At 47.1% G+C, this 27,585-nt stretch overlaps 1 protein-coding gene across 1 annotated transcript; it reads left to right on the top strand.

Annotated features, from left to right (window-relative positions):
• Nucleotides 1-13,067: 13,067 nt before the first annotated feature.
• Nucleotides 13,068-17,208, top strand: LOC119322248 (bidirectional sugar transporter SWEET4-like). Its single transcript, XM_037595740.1, has 5 exons — nucleotides 13,068-13,306; nucleotides 13,647-13,683; nucleotides 13,930-14,308; nucleotides 15,180-15,299; nucleotides 16,639-17,208. Exons 1-5 carry the CDS (start codon nucleotides 13,264-13,266, stop codon nucleotides 16,825-16,827), a joined length of 768 nt encoding a protein of 255 aa, XP_037451637.1. The 5' UTR covers nucleotides 13,068-13,263; the 3' UTR covers nucleotides 16,828-17,208.
• Nucleotides 17,209-27,585: the final 10,377 nt, after the last annotated feature.

Below are 27,585 nucleotides of genomic sequence, written 5' to 3'. Positions count from 1 at the left end.
TGGTTACTCTGTTTATTTGAATAATACCTTCAATGGTCTAGCACCTAAAAGGAATGGTTTATTGAATCTCGATCATAGTGATACACATTTTCATGCCAAAAGGTATAAGATAGTAATGATAGTACCACCTACTTGTGGCACTGCCATGTAAGTCATATTGGTATAAAAAAACGCATGAAGAAGCTCCATGTTGATGGATCTTTGGACTCACTCGTTTTTGAAAAGTTTGAGACATGCGAACCATGTCTATTGGTGTATACGCATGAAGAAACTCCATGCAGATGGATCGTTTCGACTCACTTGATTTTGAATCACTTGAAATATGCAAATCATACCACATGGGCAAGATGACTGAAAAGCCTCGGTTTCAGTAAGATGGAACAAGATAGCAACTTGTTGGAAGTAACACATATTGATGTGTGTAGTCCAATGAGTGCTGGGGCATGCAGTGAATATCGTTATGTTCTTACTTCACAGATGATTTGAGTAGATGTTGAATATATTTACTTGATGAAACACAAGTCTGAATTATTGAATGGTTCAAGTAATTTCAGAGTGAAGTTGAAGATCATCGTGACAAGAGGATAAAATGTCTATGATAAGATCATAGAGATGAGTATCTGAGTTACGAGCTTTGGCACGTAATTAAGACATTGTGAAAATTGTTTCACAATTAATACCGCCTGGAACACCATAGTTTGATGGTGTGTCCGAACATCATAGTTGCACCCTATTGGATATAGTGCGTACCATGATGTCTCTTATCGAATTACCACTATCGTTCATGGGTTAGGCATTAGAGACAACCGCACTCACTTTAAATAGGGCACCACGTAATTCCGTTGAGATGACACCGTATGAATTATGGTTTAGAGAAACCTAAGTTGTCGTTTCTTAAAGGTTTGGGGCTGCGACGCTTATGTGAAAAAGTTTCAGGATTGATAAGCTCGAACCCAAAGCGGATAAAATACATCTTCATAGGACACCCAAAACAGTTGGGTATACCTCCTAATTCAGATCCGAAAGCAATATGGATTGTTTCTTGAATGGGTCCTTTCTCGAGGAAAGGTTTATCTCGAAAGAATTGAGTGGGAGGATGGTGGAGACTTGATATGGTTATTGAACCGTCACTGCAACTAGTGTAGCAGGGCACAGAAAGTTGTTCCTGCAGCACCTACACCAATTGAAGTAGAAGCTTATGATAGTGATCATGAAGTTTCGGATCAAGTCACTACCATACCTCGTAGGGTGACAAGGATGCGTACTGCTTCAGAATGGTACAGTAATCCTGTCTTGAAGGTCATGTTGCTAGACAACAATGAACCTACGAGCTATGAAGAAGCGATGGTGGGCCCAAATTCCAACAAATGGTTAGAAGCCATGGAATCCGAGATAGGATCCATGTATCAGAACAAAGCATGGACTTTGGTGGACTTGCCCGATGATCGGCAAGCCATTGAGATAAATGGATCTTTAAGAAGAAGACGGACGTGGATGGTAATGTCACCGTCTATGAAGCTCGACTTGTGGCAAAGAGTTTTTCACAAGTTCAAGGAGTTGACTACGATGAAATTTTCTCATCCGTAGCGATGCTTAAGTCCGTCGGAATCATGTTAGCATTAGCTGCATTTATGAAATCTGGCAGATGGATGTCAAAACGAGTTTCCTTACCAGTTTTCGTAAGGAAAGGTTGTATGTGATACAATCAGAAAGGTTTTGTCGATTCTAAGGATGCTAAAAGGTATGCTAGCTCCAACGATCCTTCTAAGGACTGGAGTAAGCATCTCGGAGTTGGAATGTACACTTTGATGAGATGATCAAAAGATTTTGGGTTTATACAAAGTTTATGAGAAACTTGTATTTCCAAAGAAGTGAGTGGGAGCACTATAGAATTTCTGATAGGTATACGTTGTTGACATATTGTTGATCAGAAATGATGTAGAATTTCTGGAAAGCATATAGGGTTATTTGAAAGGTGTTTTTCAATAGAAAACCTGGATTAAGCTACTTGAACATTGAGCATCAAGATCTATGAGGATAGATAAAAAACGCTTAATGGTACTTTCAAATGAGCACATACCTTGACATGATCTTGAAGGTGTTCAAGATGGATCAGTCAAAGAAGGAGTTCTTGCCTGAGTAGTAAGGTACGAAGTTAAGACTTAAAGCTCGACCATGGCAGAAAAGAGAGAAAGGACGAAGGTCGTCCCCTATGCTTGGGCGTAGGCTCTACAGTATGCCATGCTAAGTACCGCACCTGATGTGTGCCTTGCCGCTTGTCTGGCAAGAGGGTACAAAGGTGATCAAGGAGTGGATCACTAGATAGCGGTCAAAGTTATCCTTAGAGGAATAAGGATATGTTTCTCGATTATGGAGGTGATAAAGAGTTCGACTTAAAGGGTTACGTCGATGCAAGCTTTAACACCTATCCGAGTGACTCTGAGTAGCAAACCGGATACGTATAGTGGAGCAACCATTTGGAATAGCTCCAAGTGGAGAGTGGTAGCAGCATTTACAATATGACCTAGAGATTTGCAAAGTACATACGGATCTGAATGTTACAGATCCGTTGACTAAAACCTCTCTCACAAGCAGAACATGATCAAACCCCAGAACTCATTGAGTCTTAATCACATGATGATGTGAACTAGTTTAGTGACACTAGTAAACTCTTTGGATGTTGGTCACATGGTGATGTGACCTGTCAGTGTTAATCACATGGTGATGTGAACTAGATTATTGACTCTAGTGCAAGTGGGAGACTGTTGGAAATATGCCCTAAAGGCAATAATAAAAGTGTTATTATTATATTTCTTTGTTCATGATAATAGTCTTTTATTCATGCTATAACTGTATTATCCGGAAATCGTAATACACGTGTGAATACATAGACCACAATATGTCCCTAGTGAGCCTCTAGTTGACTAGCTCGTTGTGATCAACAGATAGTCATGGTTTCCTGGCTATGGACATTGGATGTCGTTGATAACGGGATCACATCATTAGGAGAATGATGTGATGGACAAGACCCAATCCTAAGCCTAGCACAAAGATCGTGTAGTTCGTATGCTAAAGCTTTTCTAATGTCAAGTATCTTTTCCTTAGACCATGAGATTGTGCAACTCCCGGATACCGTAGGAATGCTTTGGGTGTACCAAACGTCACAACGTAACTGGGTGGCTATAAAGGTGCATTACATGTATCTCCGAAAGTGTCTGTTGGGTTGGCACGAATCGAGACTGGGATTTGTCACTCCGTGTAAACGGAGAGGTATCTCTGGGCCCACTCGGTAGGACATCATCATAATGTGCACAATGTGACCAAGGGGTTGATCACGGGAAGATGTGTTACGGAACAAGTAAAGAGACTTGCCGGTAACGAGATTGAACAAGGTATCGGTATACCGACGATCGAATCTCGGGCAAGTAAAATACCGCTAGACAAAGGGAATTGTATACGTGATCGATTGAGTCCTTGACATCGTGGTTCATCCGATGAGATCATCGTGGAACATGTGGGAGCCAACATGGGTATCTAGATCCCGTTGTTGGTTATTGACCGTAGAACGTCTTGGTCATGTCTGCATGGTTCCCGAACCCGTAGGGTCTACACACCTAAGGTTCGATGACGCTAGGGTTATAAAGGAAGTTTGTATGTGGTTACCGAATGTTGTTCGGAGTCCCGGATGAGATCCCGGACGTCACGAGGAGTTCCGGAATGGTCCGGAGGTAAAGATTTATATATGGAAAGTTGTTGTTCGGGTTCCGGAAAAAGTTCGGGTTTTTTCGGTATTGTACCGGGAAGCTTCCAGAAGGTTCCGGAGGATTCCGGAGGGGTCCGGAGGTCCGGAAATTGTTCCACCACGTCCAATACAGCAGCATGGGCTGTAAGGGGGCGCCCTAGCCTTAATGGGCCAGGGGAACCAACCCCCCCCAAGGCCCATGCGCATGGGAGGGGGGAAACCCTAAGGGGAGGGCCTCCACTTGACTTGGGAGGCACTCCTCCCCCCCTTGGCCGCACCCCTTCCTTGGAGGAAGGGGCAAGGCTGCGCCTCCCCCCTCTCCCTTGCCCCTATATATAGTGGAGGGGAGGGAGGGCAGCCGCACCTGAAGCCCTGGCGCCTCCCTCCCTCCCGTGACACCTCCTCCTCTCCCGTAGGTGCTTGGCGAAGCCCTGCAGGGTTGCCACGCTCCTCCATCACCATCACGCCGTTGTGCTGCTGTTGGATGGAGTCTTCCTCAACCTCTCCCTCTCTCCTTGCTGGATCAAGGCGTGGGAGACGTCACCGGGCTGTACGTGTGTTGAACGCGGAGGTGCCGTCCGTTCGGCACTAGGATCTCCGGTGATTTGGATCACGACGAGTACGACTCCTTCAACCCCGTTCTCTTGAACGCTTCCGCTTAGCGATCTACAAGGGTATGTAGATGCACTCTCCTTCCCCTCGTTGCTAGTCTCTCCATAGATAGATCTTGGTGACTCGTAGGAAAATTTTGAATTTCTGCTACGTTCCCCAACACATAGTCATAGGAACATGTATAAGTCGTGAAGAAAGCAATAGCAACATACTAAACGATCAGGTGCCAAGCTAACGGAATGGGTCAAGTTAATCACATCATTCTCCTAATGATGTGATCCCTTAATCAAATGATAACTCATGTCTATGGTTAGAAAAATTAACCATCTTTGATTAACGAGCTAGTCAAGTAGAGGAATCCTAGTGACACTATATTTGTCTATGTATTCACACATGTAATATGTTTCCGGTTAATACAATTCTAGCATGAATAATAAATATTTATCATGAAATAAGGAAATAAATAATAACTTTATTATTGCCTCTAGGGCATATTTCCTTCAGCTCCTCCCACTTTTAATGGTTCATGTGGTAGGTGTACGTATTGTTATAATAGATTTGTCTGTTCTTATTACGTTCCCACATATCTAGCTTTCAATATGAGATTAATAATATTAGCGTTGTCATCATGATTTATTTATAGATTCAAATAATCAAAAAATTATAATGTATCAATCAGTAAAACTGTATTTTCATACATATGCCATGTCATTTAGAGAAGTCAATAATAATATGTTATACAATAATTTATCTCTTAGTATTGTCTCTAACATTTAATGCTATGAGCCTTTTAAATTATGAGAAGATTAAAACTGAAACTAGAAAATGTGGGAGAAAGATAAGTCATCTTGTTGATGGGGATAAATGTTTCATTTTTATTCCTTAGCAATCATCTCTTAGATAAGAGAAAACAATGTTCTTTTGTTGATTTATCTCTTTCAACTCACCAGTTATCCTACGTGCCATCGAATAATAGTACCACTATAGACCTTCTAGGGCAGTAATCTGAAGAGTTAAATTCGCATGGAAGTTTTGCCTTGTCTGGGCAATATTTGTTGAAATGAGCACATGTTTAATTGCTGGTTATCTTTAGAGCTATGACGTCAATCTGTAGGTGATCATCACTGTAGTTGTGGATGTGCAGGGCTGGCGACCTTTGGGTGCAAACATCTGGAACTGGTTGCACGAGATTTGCTCAACAATTTGGCTTGCGTAACAGTAGCACATTATGTAGATGAGCTAATTAATCTTGTTTCCGATAGGCATGATCATGTTTTGCTATAAACCTTTTTGTACTCTATGAATTGGACTTATTATGTTTAATAAATTGGTTGTCTGGATTGCTTGATGCAGAGGCTGGGTCTAGCATGAACCAAACAACCTGGTGGGAAACGAACAACGCTAACACGATGACTCGACCCCACCCAGCGCGTACGGACCAACGCACCAGGGAGCGCACATAATCACCAAAAAACACCATAGAAAGGTGACTTCCTGCGCGCTCGTGGAACACACGTCATGGACCCCGAGGAAATCAGTGTGGTGTGGAGCACCCGCGATGTTCGGACGGCAGGGAGGGCACCGGGTAGGCATCGATGTGAGCCGCCCGGGGAACGGTCGGCACGGAGGGCACTCGCAAGTGAGGATGTCCTATGAGGCGAGTACTCCAACATCCTTTGGCGCAGTTGGTTCCTAGCTCGACGAGGTGACTGAGAATAATATATGATCGTTCGCAAACATTTTGTCTTGGTGAATATGGTCAAAGTCATTGCCTAGTTTTTGAGCGGGATCGCAGCTTCTTTGGGTCTTCAGGAACTTGAGACTAGATGTCGGTAAGTAGGATCAACACATGCTCTATGTTTCTCGACCTCAATTATCCGACTAGCTAGAAGATCACTGAAGACAAGAATCGTGATGGCAACACACTTATGTTCATCAGGCAAAAACTATGTGTACACAACACATTATATGTTTCTCGATGTGCCATACCCTGATATGTGACGCCACGTCCGACAACATAAATTAGGAGAGAGGGTCGAAACTATCATGCTTTGAACTGGTGAGTGGGTTCTCCCCCGACGGGCATCCATCTGATTTAACCCTTCGACCAATCTCCATAGTTTGATTCATATTAATGTCTAACTGGGCCATGGATGATGTTGGTGTTTTCAGTGTACAAGTAGCAATCTATTTTGTATGAGTTGAATAACTAGTAGATCTTGAATGATAAATACTCCCTCCGTCCGGAAATACTTGTCGGTGGAATAAATGTATCTAGACGTATTTTAGTTCTAGATACACCCATTTTTATGCATTTCTCTCACAAGAATTTCCGGCGGAGGGAATATAATGTTTGTTTAGCACATAAGTAACTGTTGATTAGAGTTGTGTTTGAAGAGATGCTCATGTTACCTCAACTTGTGGACGATATAACCCATATAAAGGTTGATTAAGCGTTTTTTAATAATATGTACAAAATTGGTGTGCGGGCATCTTCACTGATTGCTCGTTCAGTCTGCTGGAAACGAATCGTTCCGGCGCCCGCGTGCCAAACATGATTCTCGAGTTTCTCCATAAAGTGCCGCGTCTTATAGCAGTCCAAAGCGGATTTTCTAGCCATGAGGGATGTACTACACCATCTAGATATTTTTGAAACCACGTCGTCAAGATATTCATATTCCCCCACGAAACATACTGTCAGGAAAAAAAAGATTATTAAAACCGTCACGATACATTTTTATGACTTCCAGTAGTATATGTGTATCCGTTGTGCTCCGGCTTGTGGCAAGCTGCCTCGGGTGTGAAACGCTTCAAAACAAAAACGAGCTGCTTCGAAGAAGAAACAAAAGTGGTGAGCGTATGCTGCAAGCCTGGTCAATGACACCAGTGGCTGGATAACGATGGATCGGACGTACAATTCAACTTACCTAGCTAGCTACGTATACTGCTACGACGTGCATGCGATAAGCTAGCTAGCGACCATAGATAGGATAGGGTTGACAAAAGGATGAAACCGAAGATTCCACACGGCGCCCGTCGCGATGGCGGCTGGCACGTTGAAATACGTGCCGTGCATTTGTTGACTGGTGGTTTCGATCTTGATCCATCAACCAACGGCTTAAATTTGTCGTGTGCGTACTACTACATTCGCTCCCGTTCCACTCAGGGTGCGTCGACATACTGATTCCCGAAATCGGCTACTACGTACCGCTGGGCCGAGCCTACTCGGTGGGGGAATAAGGCCATTTCGTATATATCACAAGGCAAAGTGGCCCCGCGGTGCAGTTTTATTCGTCTGTCTAAGCGTCGTCAGCGACAGATCATCGGGCCTGAGCATCGGGCTACATCGAGGTCGAGATCAGGAATCGGTGGCTCAGCTGGAAGCAATGCGTGGCCAAGGATTTGACGCGGGGGCATGGACGACGGAGGCAACAATTAAGATCAGGTGGTGATTCAACATTTCAACGGCACGGGCAACGGCACTCATCGGAGGAAACCCACGGCGTCCATCGTCACGTACGACCGTCTCCTGCAAAGTCTACGATCAGAGAAACTCGAGCGAGGGTCGTCCGTGCGCAACACAACCACACGCTTCCGGCAATCATCGTTGTGCGCATCAAGAGCGAGGACCCAAAGTCGTATGCATGGGGCACGAAGGGAAGCAAGCATCTGAGGAACATTTTGCCGGCGGTTTTGTTCTTGTAGCCATGTCTCATGTCTACAACTTGGACGTTACAATTTCTTCTTGTACCAAAAGCTTTTGCCAAAGTATAAGACAAAGGAATTATAACGTCCAAGTTGTTCAAACTATCTCCCCGCAAAAAAAAAAAACAAAAAAAAACATGTCGTTCAAACTATCCCTGCCAAAGTCTGAAATGATGTATGAAGTCTCCGGTCCAATTGTTTTACAAGAAAGGAGGCTACATACGTTATGGGCGAGTTTGATTGACCAAAGCTCCCTTCCCTAAATAGGTGTAGTGGATGAAAATAAATCTCATTGTGTTGCCCACATGAGGCGACGAGCTACATGCGTGCGGAACTTCAAGCACTCAAGAGCCTCGCTTGCTATGAATCCTCCAATCGGTCGTTTTCGTATAGTCAGGATGAGACAAGCGCAAAGGGGCCGCGGGTGTAGGCATGAAGATAGCAGAGACGAAAATATGCAACACGGAATGGCATGAAATCAGTCTCCCCTCCCTACTCGCTCACCTCCAACGGTAGGACAAATCGAGCATCAGTTCTCGGCAATGGTGACGGCGACTTAGATATGTTGTACTCGCAGCGGCAGCGAGGGTGAGGACTTAGATCTGTTGTACCAGCACCACGATGTGCTCCTCGTCTCCATCTCCGTCTCGTCCGCTTCGTCTTCGGCATAGACGGCCGGTTGTCTAGTCTCCAATGGCGGTAAGCACCATACAACCACCCTCCACTATTAGGTCGTTATATAAGAGCGAGCAACCAAGTCGTATGCATGGAGCACGACGAGAAGCAAGCATCTGAGGAACATTTTGCCGGCAATTTTGTTCTTGTAGCCATGTCTCATGTCTACAACTTGGACGTTACAATTTCTTCTTGTAGCAAAAGCTTTTGCCAAAGTATAAGGCAAAGGAATTGTAACGTCCAAGTTGTTCAAACTATCTCCCCGCAAAAAGAAAAAATAAGTTGTTCAAACTATCCCTGCCAAAGCCTGAAATGATGTATGAAGTCTCCGGTCCAATTGTTTTACCAGCAAGGAGGCTACATACATTATGGACGAGTTTGATTGACCAAAGCTCCCTTTCCCAAATAGGTCCAGTGGATGAAAATAAATCTCATTCTGTTGCGCACATGAGGCGACAGGAACTTCAAGCACTCAAGAGCCTGACTTGCTATGAATCCTCCAATCGGTCGTTTTTGTATAGTCAGGATGAGACAAGCGCAAAGGGGCCACGGGTGTAGGCATGGAGATGGCAGAGACAAAAATTTGCAAGCACGGGATGGCATGAAATCAATCTCACCCTCCCGCCCCCTTACTCGCTCACCTCCAACGGTAGGACAAATCGAGCATCAGTTCTCAGCAATGGCGGCGGCGACTTAGATATGTTGTACCGACAGTGGTAGCGAGGGTGACGACTTAGATTTGTTGTACCAGCACCACGACGTGCTCCTCGTCTCCATCTCCGTCTCGTCCGCTTCGTCTTCGGCATAGGCAGCCGGTTGTCTAGTCTCCAATGGCGGTAAGCACCATACAACCACCCTCCACTATTAGGTCATTATATAAGATGTAGGTTTAATTTCGTCGTTACTTATCGCAACATCGTTTTAGGATGAATGAATAATGTTACTCGTTCAAGCATCAACACTTTATTTTTGTGATTCAGGCATGAGTCATGTTGTTCCACAAAAGAACGCTTAGTTGCAATTCTAAGTCTGTGATCAGATATGGTTCAATGTTACCCTAAGATGGGGAAAGGATGGAGAATCTGATCTACATTTACAACATAAGAATGTAGAGGTTGTAAACATGCTTCTAATGAGAAGAAACCCTTCACCAAGCTTGTGGACACGTTTAGGGAGAGGGGGTTGCTAAAAGATAGCATCCACGCCTCTGTCGAGGAGCAAGTAGCGATGTTCCTTCATGTTGTAGGCCATAATTAGAGGTTCGGTGTGATTCACATCACTTTTAGGAGAACCAATTAGATGATTTCCCAGTATTTCAAGCAAGTATTGTAGGGAACGTGCTACGCAGTCAAAATTTCCTAGCACAAACAAGCCCCTGATCATTATGAAGATGCGGATAACGATCAGTCTCACCAACAAAACATAGTGGGAGCAGAGTAGATTGTTGGTGAAGGCCAACAATTTTTGGGAGCTAGGCTAAACCTCCCAACCGCAACAACTTCTCTTGACGATCGTTTTTTTAGGGGTTCTTGATGATCATTGATCTAGTGTTGAGGTAGACTACTACTTCAAAGTATCCTTCCGGCCAATAACTAATAGGGGATCTGGACACCCTTGATAATTCCCACATATTCACGATGATCTTTATCGAGCGAACCTTTTTAAGTTACCACTTACAAATCCCTTTGGTACGCGAAACATTACAAGACCCAATCTGAGACTTTTATCGCTATCATCATTACCGGTTTTGTTCTCTTTTCTTCTTTCTGCATTATGGCACCCCCAATGATCACCATCATTATGTCTGGTGAGACGATAATGGATACCGTAATACTAAGTGGGGCCAATGTGTATCTCTCCATCGCCGGAGGAGCAAATCCCGGTCTTGAACTATCGATCACTGTGATATACTTTTTTGGTATACCTGTAAGTTACCTTTACTAGCTAATCGACTGTGTGTTGCTATGGGGCATACATATTCTAGTGAGTCAACATCAACCTTGTCCGACATATATTTTACACCCACCTTATTTTAGGTTTTGGTAGGATTTAATTTGATTTGAGTATGGTTAGGTAAAGGTAAGGAATGTTTTGATTTAGCTGAGGTCTTGGTAAGATTTGATTTTGTTTGGGTATGGGTAGGAGAAGGCAAGATTTTTTTGATTTAGTTGAGATTTTTATAAGATTCAATTTAATTTGATTGAGTTAACGTAGGATGTGATTTTAGGAAATTACTGGTTCCATATAAATTATTCCAAGTTACTTTATTTTCTTTATGCGGCACCGGTTGAAATTATCAAAAAATCAACAGAAAATACGAGGGCCGTTGGGAGGAAAAACCGGCGGAGGGAGTGAGGGGAACCTAGCAACTCCACTTTAATAGTAGAGACTAGCTAATTGGTCGTGTGTTGCAACTGGGGCATACATATTCTAATAGATCAACAACAATCATGCCCGACACAAACCTTACACCCACCATATTCTAGATTTTGGTATGATTTGATTTGATTTGAGTATGGGTAGGGGAAGGCTAGGAAGTTTTCATTTAGTTGAGATTTTGTAAGATTTGATTTGATTTTGATATGAGTAGGGAACACAAAGAATTTTGATTTAGTTGAGGTTTTGATAAGATTTGATTTGATTTCTATATGGGTAGGGGGACACAAGGAAAATTTAGATTTAGTTGAGACTTTGATAGGATTTGATTTGATTTGGGTATGGGTAAAGGAACGCAATTAAAGTTTTGATTTAGTTGAGATTTTGGTAAGATGTAATTTGATTTGATTGAGTTAATGCAAGACATTTGGGAGGGGTGGCACACAGGAGAGAACATAACAGGAGAGGGGCAGGGGTGAAGGCGAACATACAAAGACTAACTCCCCTTTTGTAGTAGAGATGATCACACAGTTAAGGTGTGACGTTTGGCAACCCCAAAATAACCATCCGGTCTAATGCCGTGAGTAAACCTTAACACTTTGTTTGTAATTACCGATAACAAAAATTAAACGATGTGATCACACAATATTTCATAAGTTGGTTCTATTCAACACCATCGTTCCATCTAACAATGTGTTCTCATTATTGCGGGCATCCTTGTTACTTCCACAATGCCATTGATTAGAAAAGATGATCATCATCGATATATCAGCTAGTTCTAGAGGTAAGAGTAGGAATACCCGGCCTCTGCATAGTTAGGATGCACACAGCCAATCCCAAAAAGTCTGGCAAAAAAAATGAAAACAGAACCGACAAAACGCCAACCGTAGAGTCCTATAAACCGACACTACGCCTATGTCGAAAGTGGGGTGGATCAATCTGGAGGTTCTATTACATACTGCATTCTTGATGACTAGATCTTAGAATGGAGTCTTGTTGAGTATGTGGCGAAAGAGAAAGATGCGACGACTAACGATATTGAATCCGACGATGGTGTGGAGGCACATGAAAGTGAAACTTGTAAGAGCAAAAGGTTGAAGTGGATTAACGCAATGTGGGCTAACAAAGGTATCTCAAATATCTGAAAAAAGAAAAAGACGAGGATGATGAACTTCCCTCTTGAACGACATTGACGAACTTTCCCACATTGAGCCATATGACTGTTAATCTGGTACCGCCATTGCCATTTGCTAGTAGTTAAGACGAGTGGCCATTTGTTAGTAGTTAAGACGAACTGATGAACTGTCATTTGTTAATAGCCAGGATTGAAATGATATTAGTCTGATACTGCCTATCTATATAATGTGGTAAAATCACCACTCGTGAGAAAGGATGACCACAGCATTCGCCCCGGAGCAACCTAACATCGTGTAATTGCATCTTCACAAGCATAATGCTCAGGGCGGTCAACCAAGCAGCATGGACGAAACAATCTCGTGATGCTGTGCAGTTAGCCAAACAAAATGCAGAATAGAGTTTGCATTATCTCAGTCAGGATCAATCAAACGGCAAGTAAAGGTAAAAGAAGCCAAAATGGTTGCAGGCAACCAAAACACTATTGTTGCCCAGCGGGTTGCTCCTGGATCAAGAATGTGAATGTCTACCAAAGTCGAAATGATCAGTATGAGCAACCCGCCATTTTATATCAAAATAAAATCCTAAAAGAAAAAGGAAAGTATGACCAACCCCCCGGCTGGCTGCTGGGCCACAGCACATCGGGATAGTTATAGAGAGAGAAACACAGAGAGAGAGAGAGAAAGAGGCGTATGCAAAAGGCCGGCGCGGCGTCCATGAGAGAGAGAGAGCCGGATAGAGATAGAGATGGGGACGACGGTGCGGGGCCCACGGGCCAGCAGCCCCGCTCTATTTAAGGACCCCGTTCGGTGTTTTCCTGAGATCATTCACTCATCAAACGCAACGCACAGAGACAGAGGGAGAGGGTCCGCTGTACTTGCATCCTTCCCTGCCCCCTGCCCCTCCCCTCCCAAGTCCAGAAATCCGTTCCACTCTCCCCCTCCCTCTCGTCTGCACCCGAGACGCTCCTCTAGATCAGTTCCTCGGTGCGGTTACCTCTCGCCGGAAGCCACGCCACCATGGTGTCGCCGGACGCTATCCGCACCGTCATCGGCGTCATAGGTGCGTGCCTCCCCGTCGCCCCACGCCCCCCCGCCTCTGTACCGCATACGCATGTGCGCCTGCACTGCAGCGAAAACCATGTGGCAGCGGCGCCACACGGGTCGTACGGGGGGTGCTGCTGTTGCCCCCTGATGCTCTTTTTGTTTCTCGCCGCTTTGCGCGTGTCCTCTTCACGAACTTTTGCTCCCTTCTAGTGCAAGCGAGCATCACGCGCCGGCTTCCCTAGAGCGGCCCGAACCGTGATTTGTTCGGCGGTTCCTCCTTTGCGTTTGTTTGTTCATCGTCCGAGATCTACTTCTGATGTTGCTTTTTTTGGGATTGTTTTGTGTCTCCCTTGCAGGCAATGGAACCGCCTTGGTGCTCTTCCTATCCCCAGTGTAAGCACCGACTAAAACTATACCACTCTTAAATATAAGTGTATCTTCATTTAAGTCGCCGGATAAAATGGATTTCCGGAATTAATTGTGCTGAGCAAAGAGCGAGAATTACATGACACAAATTCATGAGAATGCGGAGATCGGCACCGCAATAATTTTGTATTCCGTTTTCTGATCGAAATAGTTTGGATATCTCTTCGAAAAAATGCCTGACCAGTGAAAATACTTGCGAACTGCGAATTCCAGGCCGACGTTCATCCAAATCTGGAAGAAGAAGACGGTGGAGCAGTACTCGGCGGTGCCGTACCTGGCGACGCTGCTGAATTGCATGATGTGGGTGCTCTACGGGCTCCCGCTGGTGCACCCGCACAGCATGCTCGTCATCACCATCAACGGCACCGGCATGCTCATCGAGCTCACCTACGTCGCGCTCTTCCTCACCTTCTCCGTCGGCGCCGCCCGCCGCCGAGTCCTCCTCCTGCTGGTCGCCGAGGTCGCCTTCGTCGGCGGGGTTGCCGCGCTCGTCCTCTCCCTCGCCCACACCCACGACCGCAGGTCCATGGTCGTCGGCATCCTCTGCGTCCTCTTCGGCACCGGCATGTACGCCGCGCCGCTCTCCGTCATGGTACGCGTCGCCATCACTCTCACGGTCTCACCTACAAACCAGTACAGTACTGGAGTGAGATTTGGTGCTACTCTAGTTTTTTATTGATTGATTTCAGTGTTACACTAGTACTAGTAGGTGATTGTCGGTGTCAGGAGATCGATCAGGCGAGGAAATGATTAATTAACTGCTGTTCGAATGAGAATAACCATAGGAAAAGAACGCTGGATTAATCTATACTAATTTGATTGACCAACGTCTGCTCTGGGTACGTTCTGGGTGGAGAATAGAATACGCGAGTACACGCATGCGTAATCCTGTCGTTTTCTCTCTATCTAGCAGTAGCTGTATTCTTTTCGGCTATCTCGCTATCTACTTTGAACAGCGCAAATATTCTTTTTCTGAAGAAAAAATATATACGTATTACGTAGATGCAGTGTTTCCAATCATGGCGTCAAATCAACTCCTGTCCCTTTGCTGTCAAAAGAGAGAGGAAAAACTCATGTTCTTTTGCTGTCAGAAAGGAAAAACTCATCTTATTTTTGTTCATCCTTCACTTTTTGATCCAACTGTAATTAACAACTTGTGCCCGTTGCACTTTTCGTTAAAATTCTTCAGGGCTTTTTCTCTTATATGAAACACTTTTTTAGTCCTCCCATCCCAAACAAAACAAAAGTTGTGCCATCTCACATGCTGTCGTTTCCTTGGTAGTTTTTATGCTTCACAATCTGGTTAATGCGTGTAGAGGGAAGTTGTTTCCGTTTGACTGCATGTTTTCTTTGGATGAATTGTACAGTACAGCACAATCAATTGGCTGTAAAATGGATGGATTTCCTTTCGTGGAGTATTGTTCATCATCATCATGTTGATTTTTCCCGTGTTTGTGTTTCAGAAAATGGTGATCCAGACCAAGAGCGTGGAGTACATGCCCCTGTTCCTGTCCGTGGCCTCGCTCGTCAATGGCATCTGCTGGACTGCCTACGCCCTCATCAAGTTCGACCTCTACATCACCGTAAGCCTTCTAACATTTCACACACAGTAATAGTAACCGTTAGCTAGCAGTCTACTAATTGCTGGTGTGAGATGAGGATGACTTCCACTTGAGCGGTTGCTACCCTGAGTAGCCAGCACAGAACCTGGGCAATGCCCGTCTAATTAAAGTAAGCAGCGCCGGAAGTTAACATGGGTGACTTGCTAAGTTCTGCCAAGGCAAGTTGATGATGGCAGGGCCGGGTGTATAAATTTAGGAGGCGCATCTGATCTCGTTAGGTACCAAACCATATTTGGATTGGTTCAGGCGAACCACCCAACACAAAGTCACAAATGAATGCAGCCTTGCAACTAGGACAATGTTGAGCTTGCGTTCTCACAACAAGTTGCGTGCACCACCCGCGGACAGAAGTAACCGGGCCCCTTTCTTTGCTTCCCTGCGATCTGCATGCACGTTCATGGGAGGGCCGTTTTTGTGCTGGGAGGGCCGTTTTCATTTGGGTAAGATAAGATTGGGTTGCTAGGGTAGAGTCGTTATTAGTAGGACCAAGCCTCCGTGGCCCATCTAGCAGCATGCAGTTTTAGGCTGGCCACGGGCGCGTGCGATGGGCCGAAATATCAGACCAGGCGGCGTTGCTTTCAAGCCTCGGGTCCTACTTTTGCACGGTGGCATGGCTCGGGCGGGCGGACATTGTGAGACCGAAAGGTCAAGCTAGTGTTGTCACGACTGACGACCTTGCGGACCGGATCGTCTCCGTTGTCGGCTACCTGTTTGGATTTGGGATTGTCACGCTAACAGCACACACCTGGCTGCCTGTCCCAGTCCGAATGAATAATTACTGTTGGCGCCAGCTGTGTGTCGGGATGGCAAAAACATGTTTTTTTCGTTGAAATTCCAAGAGAAGAAACAGGTTTTCGTTCAAAGAGAGGCCGTGTTGTCAACTGGAGGCGTCAAATCGGGGGGGCTCAGCAGCTGATCCCGACCTGTGAGGTGTAGCTTGTGCGGTGTGTATGGCACGAGAGGAAGACGGCGAGGTAGATGCTGCCACCGCCCACGTCCGCATTGGCATCGCGCTGCGTTCACCTCCCAATCAATGCGAGTGCCTTTGGGATCTATCCGTCCGCTCCTGACCGCTGATGCACGGTAGTCGGTGGTACACCACAACACAAGGTTACATCATGTGCTATTCTAGTTGCCCTTTGTCCGCGGCCACGGCATGCAACGCATCACCTACTACTGTGCTGACCCTTAGCTCAGGCTAACACATTTCTTGGATTCTGATTTGTTTTTCTGGTTACAAACTTATGTTCACGTTACTGTCGCTGTGGGTTAAATTGGTATTCTTTGCTGTTGGATGCAGATCCCCAACGGGCTGGGCGTGATGTTCGCTGTGGGGCAGATAATCCTGTACGCCATCTACTACAAGTCGACGCAGCAGATCCTGGAGGCCCGCAAGCGCAAGGCCGACCAGGTGCCCATGACCGAGGTCGTCGTCGACGGCAAGAGCGGCAGCGCCACCAACTCGGGCGCCGCCAACGGCCACTACTAGAAGCAATACCACTATTAACTCCCCCGATTGAAGCGCCTTCATAAATCGTCACCTTAGCTAATTCTCCCATGAATCATGTACGTACGCTGTGCGCCCAGGGCTCCTCCTGTGCACTGTCGCGTCTTCTTGTGCGCTCTACTACCCTTGAAAGACCTGTTTTTCATCTTGTCTCCTTTATGCCTACTGTACGTACGGCCGCTACTGCCAATCAGACGGCTAACCGCGACCCTGGTTGGCGGATCACTGGTGTTCTTGGTTTTCTGGAAGAACTATGACAGTCCAAAGGGGACGGCGTGTTGAGTTTTTCTTATACATGTTGTTGTTGTTATACTATACTACTGTTTTTTTTTTTGGCCGGGAATACTACTACTGTTTTGTTGTTGCAGTTGTCTATCTCTATCAATCTGATTTAATCAGGGGTGCAACCGTGCAAGCACGGCACGAGTCCGCGTGAACCTGTATGCAAGCATAGTAAAAGTCGACCTAGGATTGACTTTTGATATACTTACATGCATGTGGGTTCACAGGATGCCCGCCTGGATCCTTAGTTTGTAATAGCAGTGTGCTAAATGTACCCAATCTGATGGACCGACGTGGTTGATTTCACAATTTATGTTCAGAAAACTTCGCTTCTCTTGTCGAACGAAACCATAACCATGAACTTGTGGTACCCAGATTTGATTGTGGAGGAACACTGAGCTTCCACACAACGTTAGGGCATCTCCAACGTGACCCCCAAAACGAACACCATATCTGTCCATGGATTCAGTCTTTCTGCAAAGTTGACACCGGATTCTATACTTCGATGATGAAATCAGTCTTTATACAAAAACCCTTAGCTTAGTGGCCTTAGTTGAGCAATATCCTGAGCTACACTCTTTTGCAATCAATGATCAATGCTCAGTTTGTAAAAGATATAGTTTGGGAAACTGCTCGACACCTTAAACGGGGTGTGGCTATCTCATTATATAGGAGTACCAAAGGGTACAGTACAAATACAGGTGTATACAAGAGTCCTCGTATATATACAGTCTAACATCCTCCCTCAATCTTAACTATGGCCTGAGGTACAAAGCAAGTTAAGATTGCGCCTACAGCCTACAAATTGTGGTTGTGGAAGAGGCTTCGTGAAGATGTCCGCAAGTTGATCCTTTGACGAGATGAACTTGATACTGAGGAGCTTCTGTGCAACGCGTTCCCGAACAAAGTGATAGTCTACCTCAATGTGTTTCGTCCGAGCATGAAACACCGGATTTGACGAAAGATAAGTAGCACCAATATTGTCACACAAAAGCACTGGAGGATGAGCAGGAGAGACTCTCAATTCTTTCAACAAGGACTGAGCCCATATGATCTCAGCAGTCGCATCAGCAACTGCTTTGTACTCAGCTTCAGTACTGCTGCGAGACATCGTAGCTTGCTTGCGAGCATTCCAGGCGATCAAGTTAGGACCAAGAAACACTGCATATCCCCCCGTGGATCGCCTGTCATCAGGTTTGCCAGCCCAATCTGCATCTGAAAATGCTGAGATCTCACAAGACAGTGCAGGCTGGAGAAGTAAACCATAGGAAGCAGTGAGGCAGATATAACGGAGGATACGCTTCACAGCTGACCAATGAGACGTCCTAGGTGCATGGAGGTACTGACAGACACGGTTGTCTGCACAGGAAACATCGGGTCTGGTGATAGTAAGATACTGCAGACCACCAACGAGACTGCGATACTCAGTAGCATCATCAGGTGGAAGAAGATCTCCATCAAGAGCAGACAGCCGATCAGTAGCAGACATCAGAGTGATCGCATGTTTACACTTCAACATGCCAGCACGACGCAACAAGTCCAGAGAATACTTCTTCCGAGTAGTCAACCCAGCAGAAGACCGCGAAACCTCCAGACCAAGGAAAAAGTGCAGAGCACCTAAGTCCTTGACAGCAAAATCACCACTCAAGGCAGCCACAAGACGATCAGCAGCAACATCGGAGGAACTGATGAGGATGATATCATCAACATAAACAAGTAGATGCATCGTAACCTCATGACGCTGAAGAAGAAACAAGGACGTGTCAGCTGTGGAGGGAAGAAACCCCAGCGCCCGAAGAACAGAGCCAATACGAGCATGCCACGCACGGGGAGCCTGTTTAAGTCCATATAGCGCCTTAACAAGACGACAGAGATGATGAGGACGTGCAGGATCCACAAAACCCGACGGCTGACACATATAAACCTCTTCCTCCAAGACTCCATGCAAGAAAGCATTCTGCACATCAAGCTGACGAAGAAACCATCCACGAGTAACAGCAAGAGACATCAGTAAACGAATAGTAGTGGGCTTGATAACTGGACTGAATGTGTCTTCATAATCAAGACCATACGTCTGTTTGAAACCTTTGGCAACTAGCCTGGCCTTGTAGTGCTCAATAGACCCATCAGCATGTCTCTTGACTTTGAAAACCCACTAAGAATCAATAATGTTAACACCAGTCACTGGAGGAACAAGATGCCAAGTGTCATTCTTCAGCAGGGCCTGAAACTCATGTTCCATCACGGCACGCCAGTGAGGAATACCCAACGCAGCCTGAAAATGGCGACGCTCAGCAGTAGGATCCGCAGCAATATGAGCCATGCAAGCAACGAGCCACGCGACGGTCCCGTCAGTGCGTTTCTTTGGCTGAAAAACACCTGTTTGGCTGCGTGTTCGAGGACGAAGAGAAACAGCAGTGGGTTGTGCTGACAATGCTGGAGTCGGTGCAGAGGACGGCATCAGAAGAGGCGAGGCCGAAGCACCCTGCGAGCCGGTGCCAGAGTCACCTGGCAACGGGGATGCAGGTGGTGTCGGGCCACGTCCGGCCGGCCCATCCAGAGCCGGGTCAGCCGGCACAGGGGACCCAGTAGCTGGTGTCGTGGTTCTAAGCCTGACAGTAGAATGGGGGGGGTAGGAATGGAGAGGCAAGATCCTAGCTATGGAGTAGTTGTATACGCAAGGGATTTACGAGTTCAGGCCCTTCTCGGAGGAAGTAACAGCCCTACATCTCGGAGCCCGAAGGCGGTCGACTGGATTATATGCGTATGAGTTATAGGGGTGCGAACCCTTTACACTGAGGAAGGGGGTGGCTTATATAGAGTCTGCCAGACCCCTCTGGCCCTCAGTTATGCGGGGTTTAAAGTACATTAAGGCCTGGCATTACTGGTAACGCCCTACATAAAGTGCTATCATGACCATAAATACTACTTAATTACAGACCGTTTGGGTGCAGAGTGACTCTTGATCTCCTAGTGGTCGAGTGAGGCTTCATGGTCGAGTGTCTTCGAGTCCGTCGAGTGGAATCCTTCCAGGTCGACTAAAAGGCAGTTTCTTCTAGAGATGTCCTTGGGAAGGGTATCTTGGACAGGTCCATGACCCTACCCTAGGTACATGGCTTCATCATTAGCCCCCGAATGGATCGAGGTTTGAGTGAGGAAGGAGTTGAGAATTCTTCCAAACTGTTTTTTGTGCTATGAGTGTGTCTCGTTCTGGATCAATGACTTTTAGTGACGGCATCAACTTCTTTTTCAGTCGCCTTGATCCATTCTTTGTATCTGTCGAGTGATCTTTATGAGCTTGGAGATTTCTGAGCGACGGATCGAAGGAAATCTGCGGTCTGACAAGTTGCTCTGCTGTTCGCGGATTTAGCGGGATCCGAATTTTGGGAAGCGCGCGAAGCGGAGGAGGCCGCGGTACTCGGATAGGATAAGGCAGGGACGCCTCGATCTTCGCGCCATCTCTTTCGCCACGTATCGCGCGCGCGACTGTTGCGGGATTTGACAGGATCGTCCGGGCCTACCAGTCAGCCACTCGGAAGAGACTTCATATAAGACACCGGACGGGGGTTTGTTGAACAGTGCGCCCCCATTTCCTCCTCCCTCTTCCTCAGATTCACCTGCTGTGTTCGTCATCGTCCCAGCGTTGTTGCTCTGTGTCTGCTTTGCCGGCGACGATGGTGAAGGAGAAGACGACGGCTTTGGAGCGAGCGAATAAGGAGACGGCGAAGGCAAAGAGGAGGGCGACCAGTCGGAGTGGATCTTCGTCTCGGGTTGGTCTGCCGCAAGGCTGGATCTAGGGAGACTGGATCCGCTCGACCATCAGCCAGAAGGACGTCGACAACCTGGCCAACGAAGGACTGATCCCTCATGGATGAGCGAGGCTTCCGGGGAAGGAGTGGCAGCCGCAGCCTCAGGAGGGTGAGTGCGTCCTCTTAGCCACCCATGTTGACCGCGGGTTTTCTCTACCGCCGAACCTTTCTTTCGGGGATTTCTGAACTTCTTTGGCGCACAACTCCACCACTTCACACCCAACTCTATCGCCTATCTCGCTGCTTTCGTGTCCTTGTGTGAGAACTTCTTGGGTTGTCGGCCGCATTGGGGCCTTTTCAAACACATTTTCACCTATCGCTCTCAGACGGTGAAAAAGGCTAGTCCGAATGACGAGAAAACCCAAGTAATCCAGATGTGTGGGGGTCTTGGGGTTCAGATGAGGAGTAAAAGTGCCTTTCCAGCCATGATCCTTCCCGAGTCAGTCTGAGGGTGGCAGTCGACCTGGTTCTACTGCCAAGACCAGCCGACGCCAGGGCAGCCGGCTGGACTCCCTCCATTCTCCATGGACCGAGTGAACAAACTGTCCTCTCTGAAGGTGGTCCCGGAGGAGAAGGCTTAGGTTAAGGTGTTGGTAGAGCGTGTAGTCCAGCTCATCCGCGACGGGGTGACTGGCATGAATCTTCTGGAGGTTTTCCTTCGACGGCACATTCAGCCACTTCAATATCGAGGCCACCCGATGTGGATGTACTCTGGTACCGAAGACACCACTCGGGTCCACCCGGAGGAGGTCGACGATGCCACACTGGAGAGGTGGATGACTGCCATCACAGGGAACAAAGATAACCCCCGTGGAGCCAGGAGGATCCCGCCACTCGACCAGTCTTACGAACCAGACAAGGTCTGACCATGTATCTCCGACTGTGATCCTGTTTACTTCATTCTGTTTTGCTACAATTCGGTCGACTGACTTTTATCTTGTTTGTTGTCTTCCAGATCACTACCAAGATGTATTCGATGCCCAACGGGGCGCAAGAACAGACCGAAGAAGAGGAAGGGAGCGGGGGTGAAAGTCAGGAGGAGTGGGAATCGGATGGCGAGGGGGTGAAGAAGATGCTGGCTCTGATGAGGAAGAGGAGGAGGAAGAGGACGAGGAAGTCGAACCTCCCCGTACGGAAAGGCGATCCAAGCTCGTCCATGACCCTGCAGCCGAGCGCGACAAGGCGGCCGTGCCTGTTGGTCAGTCGACCAAACGTCCTCGGACGACCTCTCTGGCGCCGACTGAGAAAGCGCCAAAGCAACCCCGAGCGGCGTCATCAAAACTGACGAAGGCCCTGCCGAAGATGAGGATGGTGATTCCCACTATTTCCGGGTAATGGCCCAACTTGTGTTTTCTTGTTTAACATGGATACACTCTTGGTCGACTCGTTCGCTGACCGACTGATTTCTGAAATTGCAGTGCTACTACTTCTGAGACCTCAATCAGACATGACGATCAAGAAATGGAGGATGCTGTCACTTCCAACCCTGGTATGATCTCTGTAGTTTCGCTTTCAGTCGACAGGATCTTCATTTTTAACTTTGAATCTTTTCTGTAGCTCCACCTAATATCATCATTGATCTCCCTGATGATGACGATGAAGAGCCACTGAGGTAGAGGAGGAACAGGAAGACGTCAGCTGGCAAGACTGCTCAGGTTGTATCAGCACCTGAGATGCTGGTTCCGGAAGGGGGCAACGTCACTCGGGCTATCGTATCCTTTGCTGTGCCGTTGACGAGTGCTCGCCCTTCGTCGTCGAGTGCTGATCCGCCTTCCCTTTTCTCCACCCACCATGTCTCGGAGGACCAAGCAGGCGCTACTAAAGAAGCTATACGCCAGGCGGGGGTCATGATGGAGCAGGTGAAGGCGATTCGAGACGCCAGCCAAGCGGCTTATGATGCAAGTTCAGCCCTTCAGAGCAATGTCCAGGTTAGTTGATCACCGCCTGTTCTGTTAGGATATGGTACCTGAAAACTTTTCTTTCTGAAGATCTTAGTATCTGTACACCCACTGGGTGTGTCAATTGAATATCTGGATTGGTGGGGGCACGCTGAGTGCACCCACTGGGTGTAGTCCCCGAGACTATGGTGGACTGCTGGCACTCGACAATAGTCTTTATACCTTGAACTTTTTCTCTTTACTTTCTCCACTCGATCTGGTCGAATGGAATCATGGAACCAGTGGGGGCACGCTAAGTGCACCCACTGGGTGTAGTCCCCGAGACCGTGGTCGACTGCTGGCAATCGACTATGGTCTGAAGAACATTTTTTTTGAAACTATGGTTAACTGCTGGAAGTTAGCCTTTTTGTCTCTTTTGTTCGACTGATCGACCCGAGCCGATAGAACCAGTGGGGGCACGCTGAGTGCACCCACTGGGTGTAGTCCCCGAGACTATAGTTGAATATTTTGATTTGGCTATAGTCTTAGAAATACTACAATTTTTCTCTTAGTCACTCGGAAGTGACCTATCTTTGATGTCTGTCGATTGTTCTTTCGCAGAAATCTTGCGAGCTTGTGGCTCGTTATACTGAGTTGGAGAACAAGCATATCCAGCTCGAACTTGATCTGAAGCTTGTCCAGGAGAACTTCAGTAAGGCGAAGGAGGAGGCAAAAGGTATGTTTGGTGAGAACCTTGACGATTGCCCTTATTTCTTGTCCATTCCTGAGTCTGATCTCACTGTGATTTTGCAGAAAAACTGAAGGATGCTCTGAGGAAGAAGGACCTTGACCTCGCCGGACAAGACGAAACTCGCAAAAGAAAAGCTGGCTTCAATCAGCAAACTTGAAGAGGAGAATACCAATCTGAAAGCTGCTCTCGACGCGGCCAACAAGGAGGTCAGTCGATTGAAGAATGACAAGATAACCCTAAGCGACAAAGCTAGTGAACTGGCGGGAAAGAAGAATGATCTAGAGGTTTATCTGGGAGGGCTCGCGAAGAAGTTGTTCCTCATGCTTGAAGGTAATCCCTTGTATCCGACTGGCTTGTAATTATGGACTTACCACAAAACTGCTGGCTTATCTTTGGGTTGTGTCTATAGAGTTCTGCCAAAACTTTGAGGAAGAGACTGGTCAAGTGGAGACAAGCCTGGATCCCATCAACTCTCCTGTGAAGGATGAAGCCGCCATGAACGTGCTTCGATTGGAGTCTCGTGTTGCTGATGTGGTCGACTATCTTGCTAGACTGAAGGTTGCAACGTCGCCCATCGACACAGCACTCTGGCCGGGGGAAACACTTCAGAATGACCTTGAGACTCTGATGACTCGACTGAATGACGTTCCAAGTCGAGTGCAAGAATGGAAGAAGTCTTCTGCCAGGTGTGGTGCTGATGTTGCTCTGTCTCTGGTCCGTGTTCACTGCAAGGACGCGCGAGAGGACAAGCTGGCGTCTCTCAAGGTGGCCAATACCAAGAAGCATGACTTCCGATCTTTCATGGAGACCTTCATTGCTGCTGCCACTCGGATTGCAGATGGAATCGACCTGGACGAGTTTGTCGCGCCTTCCAGTCCTCCACAGGAGGAGTAAAAAACTTCTATGCTTGATGCCTTAAATTTGCCTCAGAATGCCGAGTGGTTTTTGTAACTGGTAAACTTTAACAGGCTTGGTGCCTGAGCACTTCTGTATCCGTAGGATGCTATCTGAACTTGGGTTTTCCGTTTAATATGTTTGCATTTGTCTTCGAACGAACATTGTTCTTTGCTCGGAATATATGCTAGTGCTTGTGATGCACTCTTGCAGGTAGGAATGAAGCACAGATTGCAGTCGACTTGCGTTCTTGTGGATCGGGTTGGAGTGCACATTGTGTTTGTGGCGGAGCTCTGAAGGGGAAGGTAGCAGTCAACTTGCACCTCGACATCCTTGCGGAGCAGAATGAATCTCATACGTAGGCTAGCACTGGGCTGCAGCTAAGCCCCCGAGTGGGAGGTTTGCTCTCCACTCGGTAGGATTTTCAAAAACTTAGGCGAGCACTGGGCTGCATCTAAGCCCCTGAGTGGGAGGTTTGCTCTCCACTCGGTAGGATTTTCAAAAACTTAGGCGAGCACTGGGCTGCAGCTAAGCCCCCGAGTGGGAGGTTTGCTCTCCACTCGGTAGGATTTTCCAAAACTTAGGCGAGCACTGGGCTGCAGCTAAGCCCCCGAGTGGGAGGTTTGCTCTCCACTCGGTAGGATTTTCAAAAACTTAGGCGAGCAATGGGCTGCAACTAAGCCCCCGAGTGGGAGGTTTGCTATCCACTCGGTAGGATTTTTGTGACGTACTTCCGAAGGAGAAGGCGACAGTCGACCTGCACCTCGTCCTCCTTGCGGAGCGCACATTGTATTTGTGGCGTAGCTCAGAAGGAGAAGGTAGCAGTCGACCTGCACCTCGTCCTCCTTGCGGAGCGCACATTGTATTTGTGGCGTAGCTCGGAAGGAGAAGGTAGCAGTCGACCTGCACCTCGTCCTCCTTGCGGAGCACACATTGTATTTGTACTTAGGCGAGCACTGGGCTGCAGCTAAGACTCCGAGTGGGAGGCTGGCTCACCACTCGGCATGATTTTGTTAAACTTAGGCGAGTACTTGGACTGCAGCTAAGCCCCCGAGTGGGAGGCTGGCTCACCACTCGGCAGGATTTTGTTAAACTTAGGCGAGTACTTGGACTGCAGCTAAGCCTCCGAGTGGGAGGTTTGCTCTCCACTCGGTAGGATTTTTAAAAAACTTAGGCGAGCACTAGGCTGCAACTAAGCCCCCGAGTGGGAGGCTGGCTCACCACTCGGTAGGATTTGAAAGTACTTAGGCGAAACGGATTCATAGCTAAGCCCCCGAGTGGGAGACTGGCTCACCACTCGGCAAGGATTTTTTTACAAACTTAGGCGAAACGGATTCACAGCTAAGCCACCCACTGGGGGACTGCTCATGTAAACAAAAGTAACAACAATCACTGGGAAAATTGTCTTTGATAAATAAACTACAGAAGTACTTTTATTACATCTCATCCGAGTGAATACTTAAGTATAAAAGGGGCGGAGCAGCTCCGCGTTCCAAGCTCGGGGCTCGTCAATCTGGTGACCGACATTGTAAAGACGGTACGCCCCATTGTGGAGAACTTTGGTCACGATGAAGGGACCTTCCCAAGTAGGAGCAAGCTTGTGTGGCTTCTGCTGATCCACTCGGAGAACCAAATCTCCCTCTTGGAAGGCTCGACTCTTCACGTTTTTGGCATGGAAGCGACGTAAGTCCTGCTGATAAATGGTCGATCGAATCATGGCCATCTCTCTTTCTTCTTCTAGAAGATCAACTGCGTCCTGTCGGGCTTGCTCTGCTTCATCTTCAGTGTAGAGTTCGACTCGGGGTGCGTTGTGAAGCAGGTCACTCGGCAAGACTGCTTCAGCTCCGTAGACCAAGAAGAACGGAGTTCTCCCAGTCCACCGATTAGGTGTGGTCCTTAATCCCCAAAGTACTGACGAAAGTTCGTCGACCCATGCACCAGCCGCGTGCTTGAGATCGCGCATCAGTCGGGGTTTCAGCCCCATGAGAATTAAACCATTTGCTCGTTCTGCCTGTCCATTCGACTGGGGGTGAGCGACTGAAGCATAGTCGACTCGTGTGCCCTGAGATGTGTAAAAGGCTCTGAATTCCTCAGAATCGAAGTTTGACCCATTATCAGTGATGATGCTATGTGGAACTCCATATCTGAATATCAACTCCCTGATGAAGCTCACAGCAGTGCCGGCATCAAGATTCTTGATGGGTTTAGCTTCAATCCACTTAGTGAACTTGTCGACTGCCACCAGCACATGGGTGAAGCCGCTTCTGCCTGTTCTCAGTGGTCCAACCATATCCAATCCCCATACAGCGAAAGGCCAGACGAGTGGAATGGTCTACAAGGCTGAGGCGGGCTTGTGTGACATATTGGAGTAAAATTGACATCCTTCACACTTGTCGACTATCTCCTTTGCCATTTCATTTTCCCTTGGCCAGTAAAATCCCGCTCGATATGATTTAGCCACAATGGTCCGAGAGGACGCATGATGACCACAGGTTCCCGAGTGGATATCGTCAAGGATTATCCGACCTTCTTCTGGCATTATACATTTCTGACCGACTCCAGTCGCGCTTTCTCTGTACAACTGTCCCTTTATCACGGTAAAGGCTTTGGATCGGCGGATGATCTGTCAAGCCTCTTCTTCATTCTCTAGGAGCTCTTTCCTTACGATATACGCGATGTACGGCTCTGTCCAGTCGGGAGTGATGACCAACGCTTCCATGATCAGGTCGACCACCACTGGAACTTCAACTTTAGTCGGATCTGTGACGCTTTTTGGCTGCGGAGCTTCTTCGGTAAAAGGATCTTCCTGAACTGATGGAGTATGGATATGTTCCAAAAACACATTACTGGGAATGGCTTCTCTCTTGGAACCTATCTTTGCCAAATCATCAGCCGCTTGATTCTTCAGTCGGGGTATATGATGGAGCTCTAACCCTTCAATTTTCTTCTCAAACTTTCTTACTGCATTGCAGTAACCAGTCATGGCTGGGCTTCTGACATCCCACTCATTCATCACCTGATTGACCACCAAATCTGAGTCGCCATAAACCATAAGGCGACGGACGCCAAGTGAAATGGCCATGCGCAACCCATACAAAAGTGCTTCGTATTCTGCTTCATTGTTGGA

The sequence above is a fragment of the Triticum dicoccoides genome, chromosome 6B (assembly GCF_002162155.2).
Source record: "Triticum dicoccoides isolate Atlit2015 ecotype Zavitan chromosome 6B, WEW_v2.0, whole genome shotgun sequence".
Taxonomy (NCBI): Eukaryota; Viridiplantae; Streptophyta; class Magnoliopsida; order Poales; family Poaceae; genus Triticum; species Triticum dicoccoides.
This window is presented reverse-complemented; position numbering and strand designations above follow the sequence as displayed.